The sequence below is a fragment of the Canis lupus genome, chromosome 26 (assembly GCF_003254725.2).
Source record: "Canis lupus dingo isolate Sandy chromosome 26, ASM325472v2, whole genome shotgun sequence".
NCBI lineage: Eukaryota > Metazoa > Chordata > Mammalia > Carnivora > Canidae > Canis > Canis lupus.
This window is the reverse complement of record NC_064268.1, coordinates 28,609,561-28,635,469: the sequence shown is the minus strand read 5'-3', so window position 1 is coordinate 28,635,469 and position 25,909 is coordinate 28,609,561. Positions and strand designations below refer to the sequence as shown.

The following is a 25,909-nucleotide window of genomic DNA, read 5'->3' as shown; positions in this document are numbered from 1 at the left end:
CCGCGCCCCTCCCGCCGCGGTACCTGCCGCGCCCCGGGTCCCGCCGGCCGCCGCCCGAGGCCGCCACCGGAAGCGCCCGCCGGGCCCGCGCAGCGCAGCCGCCATCGCCGCCATCGCCGAGCCGGGCCTCGGGGCGTCCGGGGCTGCCCTCCGCGCTGCCTGCGCCGCCGCCGCCGCCGCCGCCGCCCGCCGCCCGGGACGCCTCCAGGCGAGGTGAGGTGAGGCGCGGCTGCGGCCGGGGCGGGGGACCCGGGGCGGGGGGCGCGGACCCGGAGTGGGGGGGACCCAGGGCGGGGGGACCCGGGGCGGCGGGCGCGGACCTAGGGCGGGTCTGACCCCGGGTCGCGGTGTCGGACCGGGCGGGCGTGTGCGGACCTGGAGTGGGGAGGACCCGGGGCGGGGGGCGCGGACCCGAAGTGGGGGTGACCCAGGGCGAGGGGGACCCGGGGCGGGGGGCGCGGGCCGGGGCGAGGGGGACCCGGAGTGGGGGGGGCCCAGGGCGGGGGTGACCCGGGGCGGGGGGCGCGGACCCGGGGCGGGGGTGACCCGGGGCGGGGGGCGCGGACCTAGGGCGGGTCTGACCCCGGGTCGCGGTGTCGGACCGGGCGGGCGTGTGCGGACCTGGAGCAGGTCCGACCCCGGGTGAGGGTCTGCGGGCCCGCGGGGTGTCTGACCCGGGGCGGGGGTCTCTGGACCTGGGGCAGGTCCGATCCGGGGCGGGGGCCTGCGGACCTGGGGGGGATCTGATCCGCGGTGGTGGTCTCCCGACCTGGAATGGGTCTGACCCTGGGCGGGCTCTGTGGACCTGGGGGGGGAATCTGATCTGGGATGGGGGATCTTGGGATCTGTCCTGGGGTGAGGAGCTCTGGGTGCGAGATGGGAAATTAAAATCCGTGTGAAAGGATCCGACCTCGGGTGGGAGTCTGTGGGCAGAAAAGAAGGGGCTAGGATACCAGACTGGGTTGAGGGAAGATCCAGGGGGGATAGGGGATCCAGCCTCTTGTAGGCATCCACACTCCAAGGTGGGGCCTGTCTCTGGAGGAGGGCCTTGACTTGATGGGCTTTGGGAGTCAGGGATCAGATCCTTGGGAGTGGGAGAATTGTGGGCGTCCAGGCCCAGAAAGGCTCAGTAATGTTTCCAACAAGTTTTTCCCTGGAGGCCTTGGGGTTCCCCTAGGATTTTTCCGTTCAGGGGGAATGGCTGCCACACCAGAAAGGAAACGACCAGAGCCCAACACCCCAAAGCACTGGTCTTTGGGTGGTGTGGCCTCATTCCCACATGAGAATGTTGAGAAAAAGGAAGTTACCCCAGAACGGACCTGACATAGCAGCCTTTCAGGTTATAAGTCAGGAACTTTTCTTGAGCTATTGCTTGGGGCTGAGCTTTCCCGACTGCCTGCTGCCTCCCAACTCCCAGAAGCCCTCTGGAGCAGTGCCAGGCCTGGTGAGGAGAGGGTGGCCATAGATGAACACAGCTGGACGCTAGTTACCGTGGTGAGGACAGACTTTATTCGGTATTTACCGACAGAAGGGGAAACAGCTGAGGTCCATTCAGATTTGTTCAGAGGCTCTGGGCCTTTTAAAGGGAGAGTGCATGTGGGGGGGGGGGGGGATGGGAACGGCGGGACTTGAGTAAACAAGGAAGTGAGAGATTACAAGAAGTGGGAAGAGGCAGCAGCCCGTGTGACATCCATCTGGACAGTGCTAAGTGATGCTTGTGGAAGTTAGGCTTCCCTGCTTCTACGGATCCTCAGGTGGTGACTGACGCAGACACTTCTTTTGGAAGCCTTGAGTTTCTCTGTCATATGCCTTAAGGGAGCTGAGGATGCAGTCTTGAGCTGTTAGACACTATGTAGCGTTTGTTCAAATCTTTATAAGGCAAGGTTGAGGCCTGATTGAGAATTCTGAAGGTTCGGAGGAGCCTGGATAGAGTTTGGTCAAGGGGAGAGTCTTTGGCAGGCCTCCCTCTCGTTGAAGGAAAGAAGATACGTTCTTTCTGCTGATAAGCCTGTTTCCCATTTGATCCCCTTTTGTTGAACCATCTGTTGGGATTTGGTAGTAGAGGATATTTGCTGGATGATGCCAGTGATCAGGGATTTACTAAGGGACATTTCTATGGAAACAGAAAGAAAAGCAGAGATTGATGGTCAGAACTGAATGTAAACCTGGTTTTTAATTCTGAGGAGTGGCCAGTTGGGACGAGTTTAGACATTGACTCGTAAACATCTCTAGATTGTGGAATGAGGACCGTCGTGGCAATCCAGTAGATTTCCCAGTTTGTAGTTTGAGTGTTTGTGGTGATAGTATAGACATCAGTGTCACGGTCAGGGTTGTTTTCCCAGACAGAGCATGGAAGATACGGGAGTTCCCGTGGACTTTTTGAGTGGCCCATGCAGCTGCAGCTCCAGAAATGGAAGCAGGCACACACAATCTGTTGTGGTGACGAGCTCTCTGAAGGTTATATCAAGTTGTATGTGTGTTTCCACATGCAGTCCTTTTTCAGTTCCTGGAGAAAAGGGGGCAGCAAAAGACGTCGGGTCCCAGGAAGGCCCTGGGTAGTCAGGTTTTAGTCCTCAGTGATGCCAAGTCAAGAGGGAAGGAGGAAAAATTGGAAAACATCAATTTGGAGAGCAATGACCAAATACTGAAGGAAACTGAGGGTTTGCTAAGGGCTGACAAAATGTGTGAGACAGCAGGACTGCAGTCCCGGTTACAGGTAGTATAGGAAGACCTCAGACACAGTAAACAGGATTGGCATCGGTATATTATTTTCCCCCATTGAGACACAACATTTCCCTCTAGAGCCATTTCCCTTTTTGATCAAAGATAACCAAAGTAAGGGACGCCTGAGTGGCTCAGACAGTTAAAAGTCCAACTCTGAATGTTTGCTCAGGTCATGATCTCAGAGTCATGGGATTGAATCTGCCGCCGGGCTCAATGCTCAACAGCTCTCACTGTCTCTCCCCACCCTCTTTTTCTCCGTCTCTTCCTCTGCCACCCACCCCCCCCCCCCCCCTCATGCCCACTGGCACACTCTCAAGTAAATCTTTTTTTAAAAAAAGATAATCAGGGGATCCCTGGGTGGTGCAGTGGTTTAGCGCCTGCCTTTGGCCCAGGGCGCGATCCTGGAGCCTCGGGATCGAATCCCACGTTGGGCTCCCGGTGCATGGAGCCTGCTTCTCCCTCTGCCTGTGTCTCTGCCTCTCTCTCTCTGTGTGTGTGTGACTATCATAAATAAATTTTTTTAAAAAATTAAAAAAAAAGATAATCAAAGGAAGATTATTCTTGTTTACAAAATAATTCTGGTCTCATTAAATTTGGCCTGTTTATTTACAGAAGTGCAGCAAAAATGGCAATTGACCACAAAGGCCTTGTTAAATTTATCTCGTGGAACTTTTTATGGGGAATCTCAGATTAAAATTTTAAAAGCCTTTTAGGGCTAAGAAGCCAAAGCAAGAATTTGCTGTCATTATTCACTTATAGATTTGGGTGAATGCCTCCCTTCTCAGAGTCCCCCAAATATCAGGGTTCCTGGCTCTGCCAGGATGTGACCTTCCTTACTCACCTATAAAAGACTGGGAACCTGTGTAAGCCAAGTACCAGGCTGGTTTTTTCAAGAGGGCTTTGTAATCATTGCTCCTTGTAAAGTCTATTGCAGTTCCTCCAAACTGTCTGGTCATGTCTGATTCCATGCATCATTTTCAAGTATGACGTTCCTTGGTTATATAACCAACGTTTTAAAATTATGTCCTATTGCAAAGAGAGCAGATTCTTATCGAACCTATACAGATAACTATATTGCCATGAAAATTCAAGTATTGCCAAGAATACTCAACAATAGTTTCCAATTTTTAGAGGAATCAAACAGGGAGAGGAAGATAAATGCTTCAGTTTCATTTACAAAAGTATAACTTGCTAGAGTTGTATGACTCATAGATAGCTTAAGAGAAAAAAGAAAGAGTGTATGTGTGTTCTTTTTAATATCCAGAAAATAGAACACTAACCAGCCAAGAATATTCCAGACAAAAGCCATATAAAATTATAATAATCTTTTATTACTTCACTCGGTTCCGTGTAGTTAATTTTTTTCCTGTTCAGTTAGTTTTGCGAGCGCATTGGTTTCTCCACTAGAGTTCTGGAGCACCTTACTCAGTCCCATGAGATGGTCTCAGAGTTATTGAAACAAGGCCTTTGGAAATCTGTACACCAGACACCTGTCATAGCCCATCCCCTGGGTTTCAGAGACAGTCCCTTTCTGTTGAAGATGAAGCACTCTGGCCTGTAGCTGATTGCAAATTGCTTTTGGAGAAGAATCCGAGAGAAACAAACACTATCTGTGGGTGACAAAGACTGCCAGGGGTTAAAGATTTGGTGGGAGTCCCCTATAAAAATAACACAATTGACAAGGAAACTTAGTTGTTTCTATAACATACACACCACTTAAAATATTAACTGGTGAGGTGCCTGGGTGGCTCGGTCAGTTAATATCTGCCTTGGGCATGGGTCATTTTCTGAAGGTCATCTGGCTCTGTGCTTAGCGGGGAGTCTACATCTCCCTCTGCCCCTCCCCCTACTCATGCTCACTCTCATGCGTGCTCTCTCTCTCTCTCAAAATCTTTAAAAAATAATAAAATAAAATATTAACGGGAATGATACAAATACACCTTTTGGAAGGTTAGGCAGCATGGCTTATTTGACAGTGGCTTTCGTGAAATTCAACATGTCAGTTAAAACTAATTAGTTTAACTCCTCTCTTTTACAAGGTGAAAGAACAAACCCTTTGAGATCTTCCAGAGACCCTCTGGGAAATCCCAAAGGCAGTCTGAAATCAAGAAGATACTTCATTTAGGTTTTAATTTGGAGAAGGCAGAGTTGTCAAAAATACTGAAAGGTTTGAACACTTAACAAATAGGATCCCAGGTCACTTTGAAAAAAAATTTTGGTTATTTACTTAACCTAAGTGACAATAAAAGAATTCAAGAAAACATGATTCTTTAAAAAAAAATTGGCTCTTTTGACAGTGGGAAGACTAGATTCTCTTATGTAATCAAGGACATGGTAATGACAACATGAAACACAAACTATTTTGATAATAGAGAATCTTTGTTTCCACAAAAGGTGAAGATTGGTAAAGATTACTCAAAGAGTAAAGACAAACCCTTTGTAATCTCTTGTTAAAAGCTGAGCAGTAATCCAAGAAGCTTTGTTGTTTAGCCGAGAGACAACCAAACTCCAGTTTTGCATTAGTATGTTATTGATAATGAAGCTCATTTCAAAAACTTTATATATAAATCCATTTAGTCTTAGCCAGCTTTGACCTCGCAACATAAAATTCCTTTAACCTACAACTTCCTACATCCATTCAGGTTCTTGTCCTGTACTTTCCCTTTTTTGAAAATGTAATTTTGGGATAAAATTACTATCCTTTCCTTAACAAAAACAAATCTACATTCTTTGCATACTTTCCATGTGAAACACATGCTATTTTCCTCGCATTCTTTGTGTACAAAGTTGTTTCCCTTTGCTCTTATTGTTTCTAGTACTGTTTTCATATACTGATTATCATTATTAGCCATTCACAACCTTTATTTTACAGAGGAAATTAGGAAGTAGATAATTGTGACTCATCAGTCATACACCAATATTCTGTTACAGATTAGCAAATTTATGAATATGCCATGTCATAAATCTATGGAGGTATATACTCTGAATAGTACAAGTTTTTTTTTTTAAGATTTTATTTATTTATTTATTTATTTATTTATTTATTTATTTATTTATTTGAGATAGAGAGCAGGTGAAAGTATGAGCAAGAGGGAGGAGCAGAAGGAGAAGCAGGCTGAGATCAAGAGTTGAACGAATGCTTACTGACTAAGCCACCCAGACGCCCAGCCTATCTGTGTCATATAAAAATAAGAAACTAAAAGTATAAAACCTGAAGTATAATTTTTTAAAAAGAGATTTTATTGAGAGAGTAAGAGAGAGCAAGCAGGAGCAGCGTGGAGGAAAGGGAGAAGGGGCAGAAGGTTGAGGAGAAGCAGGCTCTGGGCTGAGCAGGAAGTCCCAGGACTCTGAGATCATGATCAGAGCTGAAGGCAGATGCTTAACCAACTGAGTCACTGAAGCACCCCAAAACTTAAACTATAATTAATAATGAATGTTATTCATTCATTATTAGGGCTTTATCTTATGTAAAAATTATTTACATATCTAATGAATAGCTATTATTTGACTTAACTTGGCATAACTCTAAGGTTGCAAATTGTCAGAAAGATTTTGGAGACAGTTTTTAGAAGCAGATGCGTATATACATATATGTTTTAAGTAATCTCTACCCATAACATGGGGCTCGAACTCATGACCCTAAGATCAAGAGTCACGTGCTCTACCAACTGAGCCTGCTGGATGCCCCAAGGCAGATATATAAAATGCAATGATTATTGAGGGGCGCCTGGGTGGCTCGGTTGGATGAATGGGTTCTTGATTTTGACTCAGGTCATGATCTTACGGTCGTGGAATCACCCTACAATTGGGCTCCTACCTCAGTGGGGAGTCTGCTTGAGATTCTCTCACTCTCTTTCTTTCTCCCTTTCACTCTGCCTCTCCTCACCCCTGTGCACGCTCTCTCTCTCTCTGTCTCTCTCAAATAAATAAATAAACAAATAAATAAATCTTAAAAAAAGAATAGGAACTCAGTTTGATGAAAATCAGATTTATCATTTGTACAATCCTAAACATATTACCTTATTTGACTAGTAATCCAAAGTAGAATAAAAATGTGCATTTGTAGTATATGTATTGATAACACTTAAAGATATACCTGTCTCATTAAATCAATACTATTAAGCTAGTCTTATTTACCAAGGATTACCCAAATTATGTAAACTTGAGAAACAGTTGAATTGGTTCTTGTATTTCTGGGAGTTTGGGGAAGATTTTAATTTATTTAAATGCTTATTTGTCTCTAAGCCAATTAGATAAAGATAGAACTATTTTAAGGGATTTTATAAATTAATTTGGTAACACCATCTGGAGGTAGAGAAATACCACACACAAACACGCACACGCATGCACGCACAGATGCAAGTAAGATCTTCTGGTTTTCATTTAAAACTTTTAGACAGGCATCAGGCATAAACACAATTATATAAAATTCACTAGTTGGTGTAAAAGAGTTGGACCTTGTCTTGGTTTCATTTTATATTTTTATCCAAATTCTGTTTCTGGCAGAGGGCACAGGTTAGTTACCTATTCAATATGAGGGCTAAAGCTTTTCACCAGTGTTCATGGAGGAGGTGTTTAAGACTTTTTTGCCCTGATATATAATCTTACGGAGGCTGTGGACTAAATGTGTTTCCAGTTGGCTTTTTTTTCTTTTTCAACTTCAGGTGGTTACTTTTGGGGGCCCCAAAAGTCTTTGAGAGCCCCCAGTGGGGCAGGGGGTGGATCTGCATGCCAGTGGCTATGGGAGCTGAGTGGCTGGAGGGCAGGGGAAACTCTAGCAAGGTGGATGGGGAGGAGGAGGTAGGGGCTTGCAGGGGTCATATCAGAGGGTACAAGGAAGCTGGAGTAGGAGCAAAGGTGGTAAGGGTGGAAGGAAGCATGGAGGAGGTGGAAAGGAGAGGTCTCAGGAGCCACTTTGGGGAGATCTACAGTTTTCCATGGACGCCATTCCAAATTATCCTTAGTGAAGTCATGCTAGTCGGAAAGGAAGTGGACAGAATCATCAGCATGGTGGCACATTGTCAGCACGGGTGCAAGAAGGGGGTTCTGGTCAACTGGGAGGCTCCCATGAGAGGACCAGGATCAACCAGAGAGACAAAAGGCCTCCCCAGAAGCCAGGAAGTACTTCCAGCCCAGGACCCACCTTTTGGAAGCCTGGCCTCTCCCCTAGCCTCTGAGAGTATATTCAGAATCACAGAATCAAAATCTGCCCTTACTGCCGTAAAGGACGTTTGTGGGGAGCACTGGATCAGGAGTTGGAATCACCACCAGGTGCCCTAAATGAGCAGCAGACCAGAGATGGGACAAAGGGCTACCATCCAGCCTTTGAGGAGGCAAATGGGGAGTCCTCATTCAGTTCGCACATCAGTGCAGAGCTCCAAACAGACAGTTGCTGGGGCTGTGCTGATAGTGGCCATGGGCTGCCAGAAGTGTCCCAGTTCCCAGGCAGAGCGGGACCTTGGGCTTTGTCCTTGTGGGGCTGGCCTGTGGGGCAGGTGGCCAACCATCCCTCCCTGGACACTCACCCTGGCAGGCATCCCCTGGCCCACTCCATCCCGGTCTTTTCTTTCCTCCCCACAAGGATCCTGGCCAGCCTGCCTGTTTTGCCTCCAGAATGTTCTGTGCACTCTGAGGCCTGCCCTCCATTCAGAGCCATTACAGCCGGCCCTGCTTCTAGGGCATGAGCCTAACAGCCAGAGAGAATCCAAGACAGAGTGAGATGTGACTGGGGGAGCTGGGATGCTCAGCCCCACAGCTCTTGCTCAGGGAAGTGGCCTCAGTTCCCTCAGGCCTGGACATTCCTCCTGTTGGTCCTGCAGCCCGAGGTGCAAGTGCCATCTCCCTACTTTCCAGAAGGGGCGCGGGCAGAGACTTGCTCTTCAGAAGGAGGTGATGAAAATGTGGGCACAATAGCAGATTCAGATCCTCGCAAAGGGACCAACGGCATATCTCTTTTTCACGGGTTTTTTAAATGAGCCTAGGAATGCTGTCACACGATTGATTCATCTTTTACAGAATCTTTTTAAGAGTCTCAGGAACTCATCCACTGATGGTTGCTTGCAATAAATTTATGAAAAACGTTTTCATTGCCTTTAAAGAAAAAAGAGTGTCATCTACGATATGCTAAATGCATAAAAGAATACTGACCAGCTGACAAAGGGGATAGACTATCTGACTACAAAGCAGAGAGACAGAAGCACCGTCAAGCTGCCCATCCCACAGGGCTGGAGCTTCAGAGCTGAGTGGGCAAGGAAGGGGAGCACCCACACACACATGGTGGGGGGCCAGGCCTTGGTGAAGTTGTACTGTGTGGCAGGCAGGATGGGAGGAAGCACTCTTGTCACAAAAGATGATGAAATTGAAGGTCCTGGGACCATTGGCTCTGGGTGTCAGTGGCCTACCTGCCTGTGCGCACCTTGATTCCAGGGTGGCTGGGTGTCTTGGCCCAGCTGCCAAGCATCTTGATGCCTCCCTTTGGGTCTGGAAGGCGATGAACCATGATCAGAGTTGATAGAGGTTCTGGTCTCGTGGCTGCAGGGGATACTGAAGAACGGGCTTATGATAAGGAAGGTATGGGCTGGGCTGTTACTTTTGCCATGTGGGGAAGGAGGTCCGTGAAGAGATGGAGGCCGGCCGTACGCCGTAGGCCTGGGAAGGAAGCTGCCGAGACAGGAAGGCCCCTTCTGCCGCCTCCGAGAAGGACCATGAGTGTGGAGGCAGGTGTCCCTCCTAGGTGTCCATGCTGCACCCCTGCCCTGCCCGCCACCCCACAGGGGCAGGCTCCTGAGCACCCCAGCCCCCCCGGAGATGGGAACAGCCGTTGGTTTTCTGGATCCTGCTCCCTTATGGGGAATGCTGTGTCTCTTTTCCCTTTTGTGGAACAGGGAGGGCCAGAAACAGGGTTGCCCGTTCTGTTTGTTTCCCACTATGTTCTTTTTCCTGTAGTAAAACACACTTATGTTAGGGGCACCTGGCCGGCTCAGTCTCGAGCGTGCAACTCTTCATCTCAGGGTTGTGAGTTCGAACCCTAGGTTGGGTGCAGAGATTACTTAAAAACAAAATTAAAAAAAAAAAAGACACATAAATTAAGATTTGTCATTTTAACCATTTCATTGTTACAATTCAGTGGCATTAAGTACGTTCGTTCACAGTGTCGTGTAACCATTGTCACTATTTCCGGAACTTTCTCATCCCCCAAACAAACACCGTAGCCATTCAGCACTAGTTCCCCATTCTCCCTGCCAGCCCCCGCAGCTTCTCTTCTACTTTCTTTCTCTGGATTTGCCTACCCTACATATTTCCTGTAAGTGGAATCATACGGTATCAATCTTTTTGTGCCTTTTTTTACATGGCACGATGTCTTCCAAGGTGCATCTGCGCCATAACCTGAATCCGTTCACTTGAGTGACTAAGTGCGATCCGTTGTATGGATACATCGTATCCATCTGCTGAGGGACAGGCTGTTTGTGCCCTCTGGCTGTTGTGAGTAATGCTGTGAACTCTGGTGCACTGGTTTCCGTTCAAGTCTCTGCTTTCAGCTCTTGAGGACACATCCAGGAGTGGGAATTGCTGGTCATATGGTCATTCTATATTTAACTTTTTGAGAAACCACCAAACTGTTTTCCACAGCAGCTGCACCGTTTTACATTGCTGTCAGCAGTGCACAAGGGTTCCGGTTTTCCCAGAACCTCATCAACATTTGTTCTTTAATATGTACAATTTTTTTTTAATAGCCGTCCTAATGGGTGTAAAGTGGTATCTCGGGTGGTTTCAATTTGCATTTCCATAATGACTAACGATGTTGGGCATCTTCCCATATGCTTATTGGTCATTTGTAGATCTTTGGAGAAATGTCTCTTCAAGTCCATTTTCTAATTAGGTTATCTTTTTGTTGTGTTGTTGCAAGGTAGGAATTCTTTATATATTCAAGATCTTTTCTTTTACTTTTTTTTTTTTTTGAGAGAGAGAGAGAGAGAGACAGGGAGAGTGCAGGTCCAGGAGCAGGAAGAGGGGCAGAGGGAGAGAGAGAATCACAAAACAGACTCCCCGCTGAGCACAGAGCCTGAGGGTAGGGAAGGGAGGGCCCCATCCCATGACCTGAGCTGAAACCAAGAGTCAGATGCTCAACTGACTGAGCCACACAGGCACCACTATGTATTCAAGATATTAAACCTTCATCAGATAGATGATTTGCAAATATTTTCTCCCATTCCATGGGTTACCCTTTGGTTCTTTTGATAATGTCCTTTGATGCTTTTAATTTTAATGAAATTGAATTTCTTTTCCTTTTGTTGCCTATGCTTTTGGTATCATATCTAAGAATCCATTGCCAAGTTCAAGGTCATGCAGATTTACTCCTATGTTTTCCTCTGGGAGTTTTATAGTTTTAGTTCTGAAAATCAAGGCTTTGAACCGTTTTGAGTTAATTTTGTATGTGATGTGTCAAGAGTCCAACTTTATTATTTTGCGCATGGAAATGTTTGTCGTTTATTAGAGAGACCGTTCTTTCCCATTGAGTGGTCCTGGCACTCTTGTTAAAAAATCATTTGATCATAGACATGAGGGTTTATCTCTGGCCTCTCAGTTCTGTTCTGTTGGTCTATATGTTTACTTTGTGCTCGTATCACACTGTTTTAATTACAGTAGCATTGTAGTAAGTTTTGAAATCAGGAAGTATGAGTCCTCCATACTTCTCAAGATTGTTTTGGCTTTTCAGACTCCAAATGACCTTTTGGATGGATTTTTCTATTCCTACAAAAAAGCCGTTGGAATTTTGATAGGGATGGCATTATTTCTGTAGATGACTTTCTTTTTTTTTTTTTTTTTTTTTTTTGTATTTTTTTTGTAGATGACTTTCTAACTGACATCTTAACAATACCAGATTTTCCAGTCCATGAACATGGGATATCTTTCCATTAATTGGTGTCTCCCTCTATTTCTTTCATGCTCTCATGATACTAAATGTATCATCTGTGGAACCTTATAAAGGCCTACCTAGCCTCTTCAGCCGAACCCCGAAGTCGACGAGCAGCTTCTCCCTGCACTGCCACCACTGTCCTGAGTCAACAGCCACAAGAGATAGGAGACCCAGGATCCTGCACCAAAGCTTTGCCTCCAACCCTCAGTGTGGTCAGGAAACCATGTTTGAAACTGTGCTCGGCCAGCCACTTAAAAACTTACTCTCATGGTTTGTTTTGAACATGTACAAAAACAGAAAGGATCTGAGAGTGCTGCTTGGCTTCCATGCTCTGGCCTCCTGGCCAGGGGTTGAATCTCCTTTATCCTCCTGATGATGCCTCCTCTCCCAGAAGGTTTAAAGTCCCAGCATTGCCCTTTCTGTTTGCATGTCTGTTAGGTAAGCAGGACTCAGAGCCAAAGCAGGGCCTCCCCCCAGGTGCGGCCCCTCCCTGTGCCCTCCTGTCAGCCCTGAGAACAGAGTGCTGTGCAAAGTGGTAAATAGACAGACCTAGAGATTAGAGATTTCAAAGCCAGATTTTTTTTATCACAACCCAAGTATTATGGAGATTGGAATTTATAGTTTATGTCTCCAGGGTCCAGCAAGAATTGGTAACCTAGAGTAGAATATTATTTCTTATTTTTGATATCTGTTTACAACATTTACTGGATAATTTTTTAAATACGGAGAATAAGACAGAATGGCCCGTTGTATCATCACCCAACACTACGATGAGTAATAATAGTAATAACTAAAGCAACACTGGTGTGTGGTTAGGAAATCCTAAGCAGAAAGTTCCAGCTCCTTCAGGCTGCAGGGGCCTCCCCTCACTGTTTCCTGTTATCTGTCCCCAGAAGAGAGACACTCTGCTCTTACCTGCTGTGTGCTCCACCCCACCCACCCCCACACCACCACAGTGTTTTCCCTTCACCTTCCTCCTGGGTCGTGGTGATCCTGCCCCGCGGGGGCCCTTGCCCAGTGTGGTCCCTGGAGTTCCCGCAGACAGAACACCTGAGTCACACTCTCTCTGGCACAGTGGGGCCCCGGGTGCCCCCAAGGCAGGGATGCCACACTCCCATGCTGACACCTGCCACACCTGCTTGGGACATCAGGCCTCCTGCTGTAATCTGTGTCCCCAGTGTCCCAGGTTGACATTTCACTACGTTCTTTGGGGCCTTCTGCTCTCTGAGGACGGAAGGGTGACGTGCCACCCTCATGGGCAAGGCTTGGCCTCCAGGAAGGCGCCCATCCGGACCCTGGTCATTTTCAGATTATGGTTTCTGTCGGTCATTATCTAAAGGTAGAAGAATTCTGCACAAATGTTATCTGCTTTGCTGCCGAGCTCCAAGAAGGGGTGCACAGCACGGAGGGCCGGAGCCAGCTCGGGGGGTGGCTCTGAAGGAGCAGAAGAGCAGGTGTGGGCCAAGGACCGGGGCCCCCTGCGTGTGCATATTCTGACTTGCTGACAAAGTGTCTAGTGGCCATACGGCCTAAACCACCAGAATCTGGGGTCCACACTCACCTGGGGCAGAGCCTCAGTTTCCCATCCATCCTCTGCCCTGCTCCCTGAAGCACCAGCATGTCCTCATGGTCCAGCGTGTTGGGGCTTGGAGCCCTCGGCCATCCTGCAGCACTCTCCCCACCGCGGCCCCCAGCCTAACTGCTCTCCCGGATGTGCCTTCCCACATGGGACCCTCTGGCAGAGCTGGGTCCCGTGTGGTTGCTGGGGTTCTGTGGCCTTGGGAGTAACCTGTGAGCCACCTGACAGAAGCTGCCCGTGGTCCTCTTTATTTTGTCCTTTGCCATTTTGTAAGGCATCTGCCCTGAGTATCGTGAACTCTGCTCTGTGTGGGCCAGGAGTCCAGGGCTGAGTGGCCCAGCCTTGCCCGTGTGTCCCACGGCCCCCATCTGACTGGGTCCTGAGCTACCTGCCTAAAGGTGGCTCACCAGGGGGAGGTTGTACTGTCCTTGTAGGTGTCTGATTCTGCTGGCACGTCTCCCTCACATGTGGTGCAGGTGCCAGGGCTGGCCCTCATCCAGGGCCAGATGTGCCATGTGTGGCTGTCCCCAAGGGGAGTGGTGAGTAGGTCCGTGCCCTGTGTGCCTGGCCTGGGGACTGCCTGTGTTTTTACCTGGAAAGTCACTGAAAGGGCCATGTGAGTCTGCTAGATGCTGGTGTGAGGACCCAAGGGAGCTGGGCTGCCCGTGTGCCCACATCCATCTGTCTGGGGAAGCGCCCAGGGAGGAGAACTGTGACCAGCAGGTCCCCAGGCAGGATGGCCAGACACAGCATGTGCTCTGTGCGCCCCAGGGTGCAGCCCCAGGGGCAGGAGGCTGTTTGGGTGCAGGAGGTCTTTCCCCTGGCATTGAGATGAGCCAGGCAGTTGGGACGCGCGGCTAGCCACTTGAACCACGGGTCCCCATCCGCCGGGAGGGGCAGGTCTGCACTAATGCCAAGGGGTTTGCGCTCTCAAGCTGGCTGCAGGGCTTCCTGGCCGGCCACACAGCCCTGAAGCCCACTGCCCTCCCCCTTCTCTCCCCTCCTCCTCACCCCACCCATCCCTGCCCAATCTCAGATGCCAGAAGCCCCACCCCTGCTGTTGGCAGCCTTGTCATTGGGCCTGGTGCTGCTGGTGCTGCTCTGCCTGCGACATTTGAACTTGGGCTTACTTTTTATCGGCTGGAATGAGTTGGTCCTGCAGCCGCTCCACAACCTGTTCATGGGGGACACGAAGGAGCAGCGCATCCTGCGACATGTACTCCAGCACGCGGTGGCCGGGGACCCACAAAGTGTGCTGGAGGCCATTGATACCTACTGCTCGCAGAAGGAGTGGGCCATGAACGTGGGTGACAAGAAAGGTGGGCAGCCCGGCCGGCTGGTGGGGGGCATGGGAACGGGGACCTCAGGTGGGGCAGCACACCTTTATAGGTCAGTCTGGGGTCAGTCTGTTTCTGGGTGTTGGGATGGGGGCTCCCCTGGAGCCCTAGAAGCCTGAGCTACTCACCCGCTGTCTGCTCCCTGGCCAGGGGCAAAGGCTGTGCAGAGACCCTGACATCCACCTCACCTCGCTGTCCTCGAGGGGAGGGAGAGACGTCTGATACACTGTCCGGGACCTTTCCTTGCCACACATAAAGTCAGCCTTGTGACGAAGCCGGGTGAAGGTGCAGGGCCTCCTGGCCGTCCCCGCTGGGCATGAGGCTGGACAGAGCTCCCCGGGTTCTGCTCAGCCCAAGCACCAGGCTGCCTCCTAACCTTTGGACTCTAGCCTGGGGCACAGGCATGTGCTGTGCTGCACCCTGGGCCTTGGGCCTGGGGACAGATGGGATAGCCATTGTCTAGCCCCCCTTGGAGCCTCTGACAGTGCCCAGCCCGGGGAGCCAGGGAGGCCCTGAGTGCAGCCCATGCGCTCGGTGGGGTGGGGGCCTCCGTAGAGGGCAGCCCTGGGTTAGAACTGGGTTGGGGGCAGCCAGGAACCAGTGTGAAAGACAGGGACTAGGGTGTGCCGAGCCCCAGAGGCCTGAGGGACCCTGGGAGCTGGGAGGGTGTGTTTAGTGTGATGTGGGGGAGGGGGGATGGGAATGAGGGAGGCAGGCGTGGGTAGGGGCTGATGGTCGGGAAGGGGCAGGTCCAGGACCAGGAGGGGGTCTCCTCCCTCCGCCTGTGGCCCGTGCCCACCGGCTCCTCCGCCCCGCAGGCCAGATCTTGGATGCAGTGGTGCGGGAGCAGCGGCCGTCGGTGCTGCTGGAGCTGGGAGCCTACTGCGGCTACTCGGCCGTGCGCATGGCCCGCCTGCTGGAGCCCGGGGCCCGCCTGATCACCATCGAGCTCAACCCTGACTTCGCCGCCATCACCCAGCAGATGCTGGACTTCGCAGGCCTGCAGGACAGGGTGCGTTGCCGCCCCAGGGTGAAAGATGTGGACACTGAGGTGCCGGGACGAGGGGAAGGGCCTGGGTTGCCCCGGTGCGGTTCAAGGCTGCCTTTATCCTGCTGTACCTGGCCTTGTGCTGCCTCCCGGCCCAGGTTTCAGGGATCCCCCAGCCGCTCTGTGAGCGAGGTCTTGCCACCCCATCCCACGGGGCAGGAAATTCCCAAGGCTGCCTTTGGATGGAAAGGGGATAGAGTGGGGACTTACCTCCTCAGAAGCCCAAAGAAGACTGGTGACACGAGCGGGCATCCAGGCAGGGCGGCCTGTGGGCGTGGGCGCTGATAGGGTGCCTGTTCCAGGTCACCATTCTGACCGGGGCATCCCAGGACACCATCCCCGAGCTGAAGAAGAAGCATGATGTGGACACGCTAGACATGGTCTTCCTTGACCACTGGAAGGATCGGTACCTGCCGGACACACTCCTCCTAGAGGTAAGTTGTGCCCTGTCCTGGCACACATGGGCCTCGGTGCTGGCTGCTGGTGCAGGCCCACCAGAGGGCGAGGGGCACAGAGGACCAGAGGAGGCCGCAGGGGTGGTGCGGAGATGAGAGGAAGAGGGTTCTAGGCAGAAGGAGTCAACCGGGCCCACTAGGTGGCCTGCACTGGGGTGGGGGTGGAGGTGAGCACCAACAGGACATCTGCCCCTTTCCTCCTGAGGCTCCTTACCGTGCATCCCTGTCCTCACACCGCATCCTGTCCTAGCCCTTAGAGCTGCTGCTTGGCTGGCCCCAAGTGGTAACCGGTGAGGCTGCCCCATTTCCATGTGGGGCACTGGGTGGGCCCTTAATGAGCTGACACGCAGACCCTAATGACGATCACCACCTTGTCCCACCTGGGTGGTCAAGGTCACATGTAGTGGCTGTTTGGCCCTCTACCAGGGGTCCCCGTCCTGGCAGCCAGCATGTTGTGATTCCATGTTATCTGTCCCACGCTAAGCCACCTCACTTCCCCCACGGGCTGGCCACTCTGCCCGGTGCAGAGGGACCATGAGCACAGGGGGCATGGCCACTGGAGCCATGGCTGGAGGTGAGGCAGGACCTTGCATCCAGTGGTTCCAGTACAGGCGTGGAGGGCCGGGTGCCTGGACACAGCAGGAAGGAACTTGCCCTGGCTTAGGGTCTAGGAGGGGACAGGACATTCTGGGAATGGGCAGACCTGGGGCAGTGGGCCAGAGCCATGCGTGGATGGCCTTGAATGCCACACACTGGTGTGCATAGGGGGGGCTTTAAGCAGGTGAGGACAAGGTTAGATCTGGCCCCAGAAAAGATCCCTGTTGGGTGTGTAGAGGGTGGGAAGGGATGGCTGTGGAGAGGATGGTGCAGAGACCCGGAAACTCCACAGACGTGCTGAGCTCTGGGAGTGGAGGAGGGGAGATCCAGGGGCTAGAGGTTGGACTGTTACCTGCTGAGACAGGTGGACAGTGGAGGGGATGGCAAGGAGACCCATGGGCCAGGAGCCAGGCAGCCAGCCCAGCTGGGCCTGCCCGGGGAGGGAGGGATTTCAGCAGCTTTGGTGTATGTGATAATTACAGGGGCCTGCATTTATAGAAAAGTAGCAAATATTGCCGTTTAGTAACTAGGAAACTGATCATTTTCTCAGTGCTGCTTGTTCAAAGCTGTTAATTATCTCAAAAGAAAAGACGCCGTGAATTGGGAAGGGCTGTGCTTTTGAAACACGCGTACTTTAGCCAGGCAGCTGGGCGGCGGCCCTCGCCTGGTGCCGGGTCAGCCTGGCTCTGCAGGGGCCTGGCAGTACCGCCCGGGTCGGGGCTTAGGGGCTGGCAGGGGCAGGGGGCAATTTGAAATCACATGGCTGCTCCGAGGAGGCCGCAGCCGCAGGTCTCACGGGCTCTCCACAGGGCTGCTTGGGTGTCCTCGCAACATGGCAGCTGGCTTTCCCCACAGCCGGGGCCGGGAGACAGAAACACGGAGCAATCTGGCAGCCGTGGTGCCCTGTAGACCATCTCTGAAGGCACAGCTGCCGCTTCTGTCTCCTTTTAGAAGCGAGTCACTAAGCCCAGTGCATACCCAGTGGAAAAGGAACCATGGATACAGTTTTTTTTTTTTTTTTTTGAAGATTTTATTTATCCATGAGAGACACAGAGGGAGAGAGAGAGGCAGAGACACAGGCAGAGGGAGGAGCAGGCTCGTTGCAGGGAGCCCAATGCGGGACTCGATCCCGGGACCCGGGGATCATGCGCTGAGCCAAAGGCTGACGCTCAACCACTGAGCCCCCCAGGCGTCCCTGTGGACACAGTTTAAAACCACCTCCAGTGCAGGCTCTTGGTCCTCTGGAGGCGGTTTCCTCCCCGCAGGGCTTAGCACAGCAGGTTTGCTCAGACGCGGTAGGCTTCTGAGCAGAATTCTCCAAGGGGTCTGTGTCCTCTGTCGGGGGGCGTGTGATGTCTGGGCAGAGGCAGGACAGCTGCTGCCTTTTCCTCCTGGTCCAGCTTCCTCAAGCTAGGAAGGCCCAGCACCCTCCAAACGTGCCCAAAGCTCCTTTCTTTCATTCCTTCTTCCGCGGTCAAGTCACTGGATTTTAGTGTCCGATGACTTTCTGGCCTCTGGACGCCTGCTCCTGAACAGCACGACCCTACACATGAGGCTTAGAGCCCCACTCCTGCTCACCTTGTCATTTCCCGCTGGAGACCAGAGCTGCCATTCTGGGGCTTGAGCCAGGGGTGCCTCCTCCTGAACAGCTCTCCATTCTAGGTCCTTCTAGCCAAGACTGCTAGGGGGCTTTCTTTTCCTACGAGAAAATACTCCATGATTCACAGTGGTACTTTCTGTTCAAATTCTGGCTCATGGGTTGTCCCTAGCCTCAGTAGCCTCACAGCTGTGTTTTCCACTCTGGCTGGAGGGCCCTTGGCTTCCCCGCAGCCCACAGGCTGGAAGTGACCATGGCCATCAGGAGATCTGAGACACCTGTAAGACTCTGGGCTGGGGCACATCCCTGGAGGGTGCAGTTAGAGATGCTCCGTCACATGTGGGCCTGTCGGCCATGTGAGGCAAGCCTGGGGTCGCTCTGATTTTGCTTTTGATGTTTCAGGTTGCTTTTCTTTTTTTTTTTTTTTAACTTTTTATGATCATGTGATAAAGCAGCTCTGTGCTTCCGAAGTTAGGACATGGCAACTGGGGTGACATTGCCCTGGTCTGCGTGTCTCCCACAGCAAGCACTTCCTCTCAAGGTTTCATTCTGCTGTTTCCTACGGCCTAGGCTGCCTTGCCCCCAGCACAGCGTCCTGGCTGTGTTCAGCTGCTGCTGCTCCTTCCCTCTGCAGAGCCCAGGCCCATGTGCTGGTAGAGATGCCAGAGTTCGGGGCTGTCCAAAGCAAACCTCCAAGGGGCAGGCTTCTGGGTAGTGAGGTCTGGCCTGCCTCCACCCCCATCCCTCCAGGCTCACCCTGGTCAGGCCGGTTAGGACCTCCAGTGACAGCACACAGGGCTGTCATGCACTGTGAGGCACAGGCATCTCACCCGTAAGAGTCACATGTTCCTGGCCCCAGGTGACCAGAGGACCCGCTGGCCTTGAGTCGGCCCTGTGGCCTGAATCCTGGCTCCACTGTCTCCTCCACTTACTCATCCAGCTGGCATGACTGAACAACTACTGTGTGCCTGCCACATGCTGTTCAGGGGCTGGGGACGCAGGACCTCATGAGGAGCAAAAGGTTCTTCCTCACAGAGCCACATCCTGGCGGCAAGACCCGTGCTCAGCACAGCCCTTCCCTGCGGTGCTTGCTGCCGGGGAGGAGGTGGAAGGCACCGGGGAGACCCTGGTGACCCCAGGAGCCGGAGTGCAGCTGACTCCAGGCCAGGCACAGGCCATGAACACCTATCCTCCCTGTGTGGGACTGGCTTGCAGGACACCTGTCACCCTCACCCCTTCCCACCATCTGTCCCCTGCAGGAGTGTGGCCTGCTACGGAAAGGGACAGTGCTGCTGGCTGACAACGTCATCTGCCCAGGAACACCAGAATTCCTGGCATACGTGCGTGGGAACAACCGCTTTGAGTGCACACACTTCCCCTCGTACCTGGAATACTCCAAGAGAGTGGATGGCCTCGAGAAGGTGGTCTACAAGGGCCCAGGCAGCCCAACACAGCCGTGACCTGCCACCCTGCCCTGGGATCCCTTGCCGAGCCTAGCTATGAAGGGCACAACACATGTGCTTCTGCCAGCCCGCTTTTGCAGTTCTGGGCTCTGTCCTCAGTGTAGCACCCTTAAGGCCTATGAGGCCAAAGCCTGCTGGCAATGGCCCCTCTGTGCAGTGACCCTGGCCTGTCACCACTGGTCCCCGCCAAGTGCAGCCAGCTCACCGTGCAAAATCATGCAATAAATCTGTAAAATATGTTTGTAAATACCAAATCGGGACAGGTGGTCGCTTTCCTCCACCCACCAGCATTTCAATCAGTAGGGTTTCTTATATGAGTAGGTCCTTGGGCATTGACATAGGTGGTAGACACTGGAAGTGGGAACATTTGGAACCGGTTGGGCTGTCCATTCAGTCTGTCCTTGAGGTTTGCAGTCACCAGGTGGCAGCAAGGCCTGAGTGATGCTGCTGTGTTCAACAACTCACACCCACTTGTGACTCCTGAGTTTCTTTCACCTGCTTTTTAAGAATGAAATGTAACTTCTTTACTACAATCAGCTCGCTATTAATAATCCCATATACCAGTATCATGTTTAAAAGATGCTAAAAGAGAAATTAAAAATTTAAATGTTTAAATAGAAGAGATCAACTTAGTGCTTCTTTTTAACTGCTTCCCCGTTCCTTTGCTGCGGTGCTCTCAGCTCCAGCACCACACCCAATGCTCCCGACTTCCCTGGACGCTAATTGTGGCCCAGCGGGCTCGGGCTCATGTGGCCAGGCTGAGGTTATGTGTTGCATCCCCATGGGGATGTCCGCAGGCTGACGTGAGCCCCCATCTGGAGGCCGTCCTGGGAAACTGGACCAGGGCGGTTGGTCAGCCATCATGTCCCATCTCTGACCAACCAGGCACCAGGGAAAGGTGGACAGGGGGCCCCGCCACAGTACAGGGTGTGGGCTCTCAGGCCCCTGGCCCCTTGGGGTCCCTGTGTGGTACTGAGTAGTAGAACTAACCTCCCCCGTCCTGCTCGGCCTCATTTATGGAGGCTCAGACCAGCTCTGGCACTTCTACTGGCTGCCCAGCCAGCAGGTGATGAAGTGGAATTGCTTTACATCTACCTAAATCCACAGCTGACTAAATCCCCAGTTGCAACCCTGGACCTCTGGCCCCAGGGCCGCCTGGCTACCTCAGGGGCTCCCCAAGAATCCTGCCCATCCCCAATCCTAGCTGAGCCCACCTGTATGCAGACCAGACACCACGCCAGAACTCGGTGCAGCCCACCCAGGAGCTAGCCCTCTCCCTTGTGTAGAAGCAGGTCACAGTGAGTCTGGGAGGACACGTGCACGAACACCCCTGGGGCCTGGGAGCTGAGCACCCTCTGGACATAGCACATGGACACCCAGGGCCACCTCCACCCATTCCCACTGGGCAAATGGAAAAGCAAGCAGATTGGGCCAAGAGATCTGAGCCGCAGAAGATAGGCAGTTTCTGTGTTGCTTTTTTTAATTTTTAAATTTTCTTACAAAAATTTAGGTGTTTACCAATACAGTCTTATTTTGGTTTTGTTTTTAATGCTTTTCGTCAGTGTTTTTCTTCTGTTTTGAAGTCACAAACAGCAGGCACTAGGCAGCAGTCCCCCGCCGCTGCCGCAGGTCAGTCCCGAGGTGTGACTCAGGGCAGACGGGATTTGGTAGGCACGGCCAGGCCAGAGTCGCTCAGGGACGGCCCCTGCTGCACTGGGGTTCCACGCAGCTGAGGGCAGGGTGGGGCCAAGCACAGCCTGACCCCCAGAGCAGCTCTGCTCGGGTCTGCTCGGGCCAGCCCCCACCCATGCTCTGCCTGCCATGCAGGGTGGGACTCAGAGCCCAGTGGATCCCCTCTACCTTCTGGAGTCAAACTCCTTCCCTGAGCCCCCCTCTCCCTCCCCTGCTGCCTGTCCTCCGGCCGGCCTGCGGGGCTCCTCTGGGGTCCTGCACACACAAGAGCACACTTCTACACAGCCAGCCCCAAAGCAAAGCTAGGTGCCCTGCCCTGCCCCCTCCCTGGGCCCCCCCTGGCAGGCCGGCTGGCTTTCTGTCTCTCTGCAGTCACACAGCACCATGTCAGTAAACAGCTAACTCAGCCTAGGGAGTTAGGAGGGAGGGAGCAGGGGCAGGAAGGAAGCTGTGTCCAGAACGTCCAGCCCTGGCTCCCGGGCGAGAGGCGCTGCCAAGCCCTGCCGCCAGGGGGCTCCAAGCTCCACAGCAGGGTCTGTGAGGGCCGCCCCGGAGTTCCCATCTTCTCGTGATCAGATCAGATCCCTAAGAACAAATGGCTGGGCCCGAGACCTAAGGAGGGAGAGGGGAAGGTTCAGCCAGGCGGCCTGGGGGCTGGGCGGACCCCTTTACAGGCCAGGCCAATGCAAGTGTGGACAAAGGCAGCTGCTGGGGTGGCACAGGCTGACCCGGAGAGTCTCAGCATCAGGGCCCATCTGACTCGCTGGTCGTTGGGGGGCACTGTCCTTGAGGCGTTTAAATGTGGGGGCAGGGGAGCCATCCCTGTTCTGGCCCTGAGGACACAGCGCCTGAGCCCGGGCTGCAGGCCCAGGGAGGCATGTCCCTCTCAGCCCCCAGCCTGTGCCTAAGGTGGGCACTTGTGCCTGCTGACCTTGAAGCTGGGGTCCCACCAGGGAGACGGAGGGACAGAACATGCAGCCAGCACAGATTAACAAGAAGCCCCTTCCCAGGGGACGGGGAACAGCTGGACGAGAAACCAGACGAGAGAACGTACCAGGCATGCAAGCTAGACCCAGGAGTCAACGGGCTGAGGCTTAGCGTCCCCCACGGCGTCCACCAGCCTGACCGCGGGCCTGCTGGGCCCAGGAGGAACCTTCCTGCCGGGGTCGGGCTGCAGCGGACAGGCAGTGAGCAGGAGGGCATTAGAGCAGAACAGAGCAGGTTAGTCAACGCGGACAGGTAGGGGCTGGGCTGCTCAGTGGATGAGGTGGGAGCTGAGCTAGTGTGGCTCACATAGATGCACAGTGATGCGTGGACACACACAGGCCTGTGCCCAAAGGCAGGAGACTATCACAGAGCAGGCTGGCAGGTGCTGCCCTGGAGGTGGGACAATGGTGGGCCCTCACCCACCACTTCCTCCCCACTGCCCCTGGACCCCCACACGCAGGCAAGAGGATGAAGACAGGCTTGCTCAGAGTCCCCTGGCTCGGTCTCCCAGCTCAGCTGCCCTGTAGGTGAGCCCACCCCAGGTGTACTGGGCGTCTACACTCAGCACCTTGCCAGGGCCCCTCCCAGTAATGCCTTAGTTACATCACCTCCCTAGGCACCTGCCCACAGCGACGTACTTTCAACGGTTCCTTCTCAGAGGCCTCCCCTGCAGGGTCACTGCCTCGTGCCCTTCGTTCCCTCCGGTCCACAGTGGAGTATCCATCTTGGGGTGGGGGACATGAGGGGAACTCTGAGGGGCAGGCACCACAGGGGCATATCTCCCTCTCAGCCCAGACACAGGGGGCCCCAGACAGGGGACATCTGGAGATGACCCCCAGCACTGTGCTGGAGGCCTAGGCCAGGTCTTCTCAAGGCCCCTCCCACCATGGTGGCTCAGAACTCTCCAGCCCCCGCTCAGATGGCAGACCAGAGACCTTAGCTGGAGAGCCTACCCTGTTCAACAGCACCCCAAAACCAAATCTCTTTTCTACCCAGCATCTCCTTGGGAGGCCTTCCCAACACCAAACACACAAGGCAAAACCACTTGGCTCATTACATTGCCCTCCCCGCCCTCCCCCAGGAAACAAGCCACCCTGCATCAGCACTCACCTGGGCCAAGTGCCTCCATGGGGATCACGTCCCGGCTGCCTGTCTTCTCACCATCTGCAAGGCACAAGCCAGGTGGCTGGCTGGTTGCAAGAACCAGTAGAGATACCGGGACAAACCCATAGCAGGCTGGCCTCCGTGACCCTGTGTACCCTGCGTCACTAACATCTTTGCACCATCCTGCTGGGCCTCTGCCACTGACACCCCCCTGCCACTTAACATCCATGTGGACACTGTGGGTAGAGAGACTGTAGGAGGCTGCAAGCCAGGAAAGGGCCCCCCTACCCCTTACCTGCCTTGTCACCAACAATGCACCTAGGTGGAGGAGCATCTCGTGTACCTCAGGGATACGTGTGCACACCCCGACCCCGTATTCACCAAGGCTCTTGTCCACCAGTGGCAGGGTGCTGTCGTCAAAGCCTCCGGGACTCGGTGTTCCTTTGGGTCCCTTAGCAGCAGCGGCGGCTGACTGGGGTGGGGAGCGCAAAACGGACAGTGTGTAGGTCGGGGGCACTCCTGTGGGGGCCTACCCTGGAGAAGTGAAAGAGGAAGGCCGCACCTGGAAGCGCGCCTTGGTCCAGCCATCCTTCTGCAGGGCCCCTCGCAGCTCCTTGAAGCTCCACACGGTCTGCAGCACGTGGGACGCGGCCTTCGCTTCGCGCACCGATTGGCTGCGGCCAGGCCCAGGGCGGGGTCAGCACTCGCCCCGCCCTCCCTGGCCCCGCCCCGCCCCGCCCCCTTCCCCGCCCACCTGGCAGCTCCCAGGGCCACCAGCGCCGGGACGCCTCGGGCCTGCAGCAGCGAGCGCGCATTGTCCAGGCTGTCGGACACGATCTCGTGGATGGTGTTGAGCACGGCCACCACCGTGTCCTCCTCCAGGCGGGCCCCGGGTCGCGCCGGAGCCTGTGCATTGCGCACGTTCCGCACCAGCTCGGCCATGGCATAGCTCCCTGAAGGGCAGGGGCAGGTGTCAGGACGGGGAGGATCGGGATTCACAGGGGGCCTCCACCAGGAGAGAGAGCAGCAGGGAGCTATGGACAGGGGCTAGGCCTTGGGACCCTTCGGGAAGACATCAGCTCCAAGCAGCTGGGACTGGAGGAAATGACAGGGGCAGGGCTGAACCCTCCCCACCCTGCCGCCCCAGCCCCTGCAGATGGGACCCCGGGGCCTGCATCCTGGCCCTGTCCCACCAGTGTCCTCACCTATGAGGTCCTTGTTGCGCCGGTCCAGGGAGAGGTTGCGCAGGGCGATGGCGACAGCGCGTACTACCTTGTCCGTCTCGGACTGCAGCAGCTCCACAAGCACCGGAAGGCCACGCTCCTTGCGCACCGTGGCGCGGATGTACGTGGCCCACTGTGGTAGTGGGGTGGGGAGTGTGCTCAGCACACTGGGTCACACAGCTGCACGCCTAGACACTCTCCTAGCCGAGCCCCAGGTGTCCCCTCTGGCTGGGCCCTTCTCCTGCCCTGACAAAGCTCTACCCAAGCAACTCAACTCCAACTCCATCCCCCAGACCTTGGGGAGGCATTGTATCCCGTGCGGTCCCCAACAACCCTCCACCCCCAGCCTGGCCAAAGGCAGAGGCCGCACCCCCAGCGAACCTAGGACTCTCCCTCCCTGCCAGATCCAGCCTCTCACCATCCAGTTGCCGGCGCTGAGATTCTGCAGGGCACCTGCGGCCGCCTCCAGGGTGTTGAAGTTCCGGCTCTCCGTGAGGAGGGAGAGGTAGAGACGTACCACCTCGGGCTGATACAGCAGCTCAAAGCCTGGGCACAGAGCACCCACCGCCCGCGGTCACCCAGACCCCCGCTCCACTCCCCCCTCTCCTCCCATCAGTGTTCTCATGGCGAGTCAGCTGGGGCCAGGGATGGGAAATGGTGCAGCCAGGGAAAATGTAACATCAACACATTCCCCCCCCTTATGGGCCACCGGAGGAAAAAAGCTTCCCGCTTCATGGGACAACAGAGGCTCAGTGAAGAGGCAGTGGGTCTAAGCGAAGTCACTGGTCCCTTGACCCTGCCTGGCAGCCAGAGCATCCACGAGGCCTGGGGTAGACAGGGAGGGGGCAACCAGGACTGTTCCCCTAGCAACCGGACCCAGACTCCCTCACAACTGGGCCAGCTCTCCAGGGCAGATAGGCTGTGCCACTGGGGGCAGGGAGCCCTAGGAAAAGACCCATCCTCCCTGGGAACAGGGCCCGTTCTCCCCTACGTAACTTAGGCTGTTATGGGTACAAGCCCCTAGCTACAGGGCCTGCCTTCCCAGTCTGCACCCTGCTCAACCACTCCTGGCCCCCATAAGTGAGGCCCTGCCCCCACAGGGCAGCAGAATTGCTCTAGGGGGAGGGGCTGAGCAGCCTTTCAGTTGACCTGGACCCAGACATTACTCCCCCTGCCCTGTCCTCCC

General features: G+C 53.9%; 3 protein-coding genes and 1 long non-coding RNA gene across 19 annotated transcripts in view; 1 reads left to right on the top strand and 3 right to left on the bottom strand.

The window, feature by feature from the left end:
* The window catches only part of TXNRD2 (thioredoxin reductase 2), a 75,428-nt gene extending 75,310 nt beyond the window's left edge, over positions 1–118 (bottom strand). For 4 of the 6 annotated variants that reach the window (XM_049101873.1, XM_049101875.1, XM_025474832.3 and 1 more), the window contains exon 1: positions 24–114. In XM_049101873.1, the coding sequence (XP_048957830.1) occupies positions 24–114 (91 nt within the window). Of the gene's footprint in view, positions 1–23 lie in introns of all 6 variants that reach the window. The other 2 variants (XM_025474831.3, XM_025474833.3) reach the window with 2 other exon arrangements.
* On the top strand, positions 92–20,337 carry COMT (catechol-O-methyltransferase). Of its 4 annotated transcripts, none has more exons than XM_025474841.3 (5): positions 92–213; positions 14,257–14,539; positions 15,376–15,569; positions 15,908–16,039; positions 19,514–20,337. In XM_025474841.3, the coding sequence occupies exons 2-5, from the start codon at positions 14,257–14,259 to the stop codon at positions 19,712–19,714; spliced, it is 810 nt and encodes a 269-aa protein (XP_025330626.1). In that variant the 5' UTR covers positions 92–213; the 3' UTR covers positions 19,715–20,337. The 4 variants fall into 4 exon arrangements, with proteins under 4 accessions (XP_025330626.1, XP_025330621.1, XP_025330623.1 ...); XM_025474836.3 differs by having other exon boundaries at positions 98–218; XM_025474838.3 differs by lacking the exon at positions 92–213 and adding an exon at positions 1,316–1,494.
* Positions 489–1,447, bottom strand: LOC125753743 (uncharacterized). The gene is made up of 2 exons (XR_007406209.1): positions 1,320–1,447; positions 489–923 (listed from the first exon to the last, which is right to left on the bottom strand). It is a non-coding gene; the product is annotated as an uncharacterized LOC125753743 (long non-coding RNA).
* Positions 20,338–21,179: 842 nt separating the features above from the next.
* Positions 21,180–25,909, bottom strand: part of ARVCF (ARVCF delta catenin family member) — a 54,709-nt gene continuing 49,979 nt past the window's right edge. For 7 of the 8 annotated variants that reach the window (XM_049101871.1, XM_025474824.3, XM_049101872.1 and 4 more), the window contains 9 exons: positions 25,142–25,269; positions 24,706–24,856; positions 24,255–24,453; positions 24,063–24,174; positions 23,882–23,972; positions 23,507–23,560; positions 23,035–23,120; positions 22,464–22,580; positions 21,180–22,021 (listed from right to left, as the gene is read on the bottom strand). In XM_049101871.1, the coding sequence (XP_048957828.1) occupies positions 22,476–22,580; positions 23,035–23,120; positions 23,507–23,560; positions 23,882–23,972; positions 24,063–24,174; positions 24,255–24,453; positions 24,706–24,856; positions 25,142–25,269 (926 nt within the window). In that variant the 3' untranslated portion in view covers positions 21,180–22,021; positions 22,464–22,475. The remainder of the gene's footprint in view (positions 22,022–22,463; positions 22,581–23,034; positions 23,121–23,506; positions 23,561–23,881; positions 23,973–24,062; positions 24,175–24,254; positions 24,454–24,705; positions 24,857–25,141; positions 25,270–25,909) is intronic. The other variant, XM_049101870.1, reaches the window with a different exon arrangement.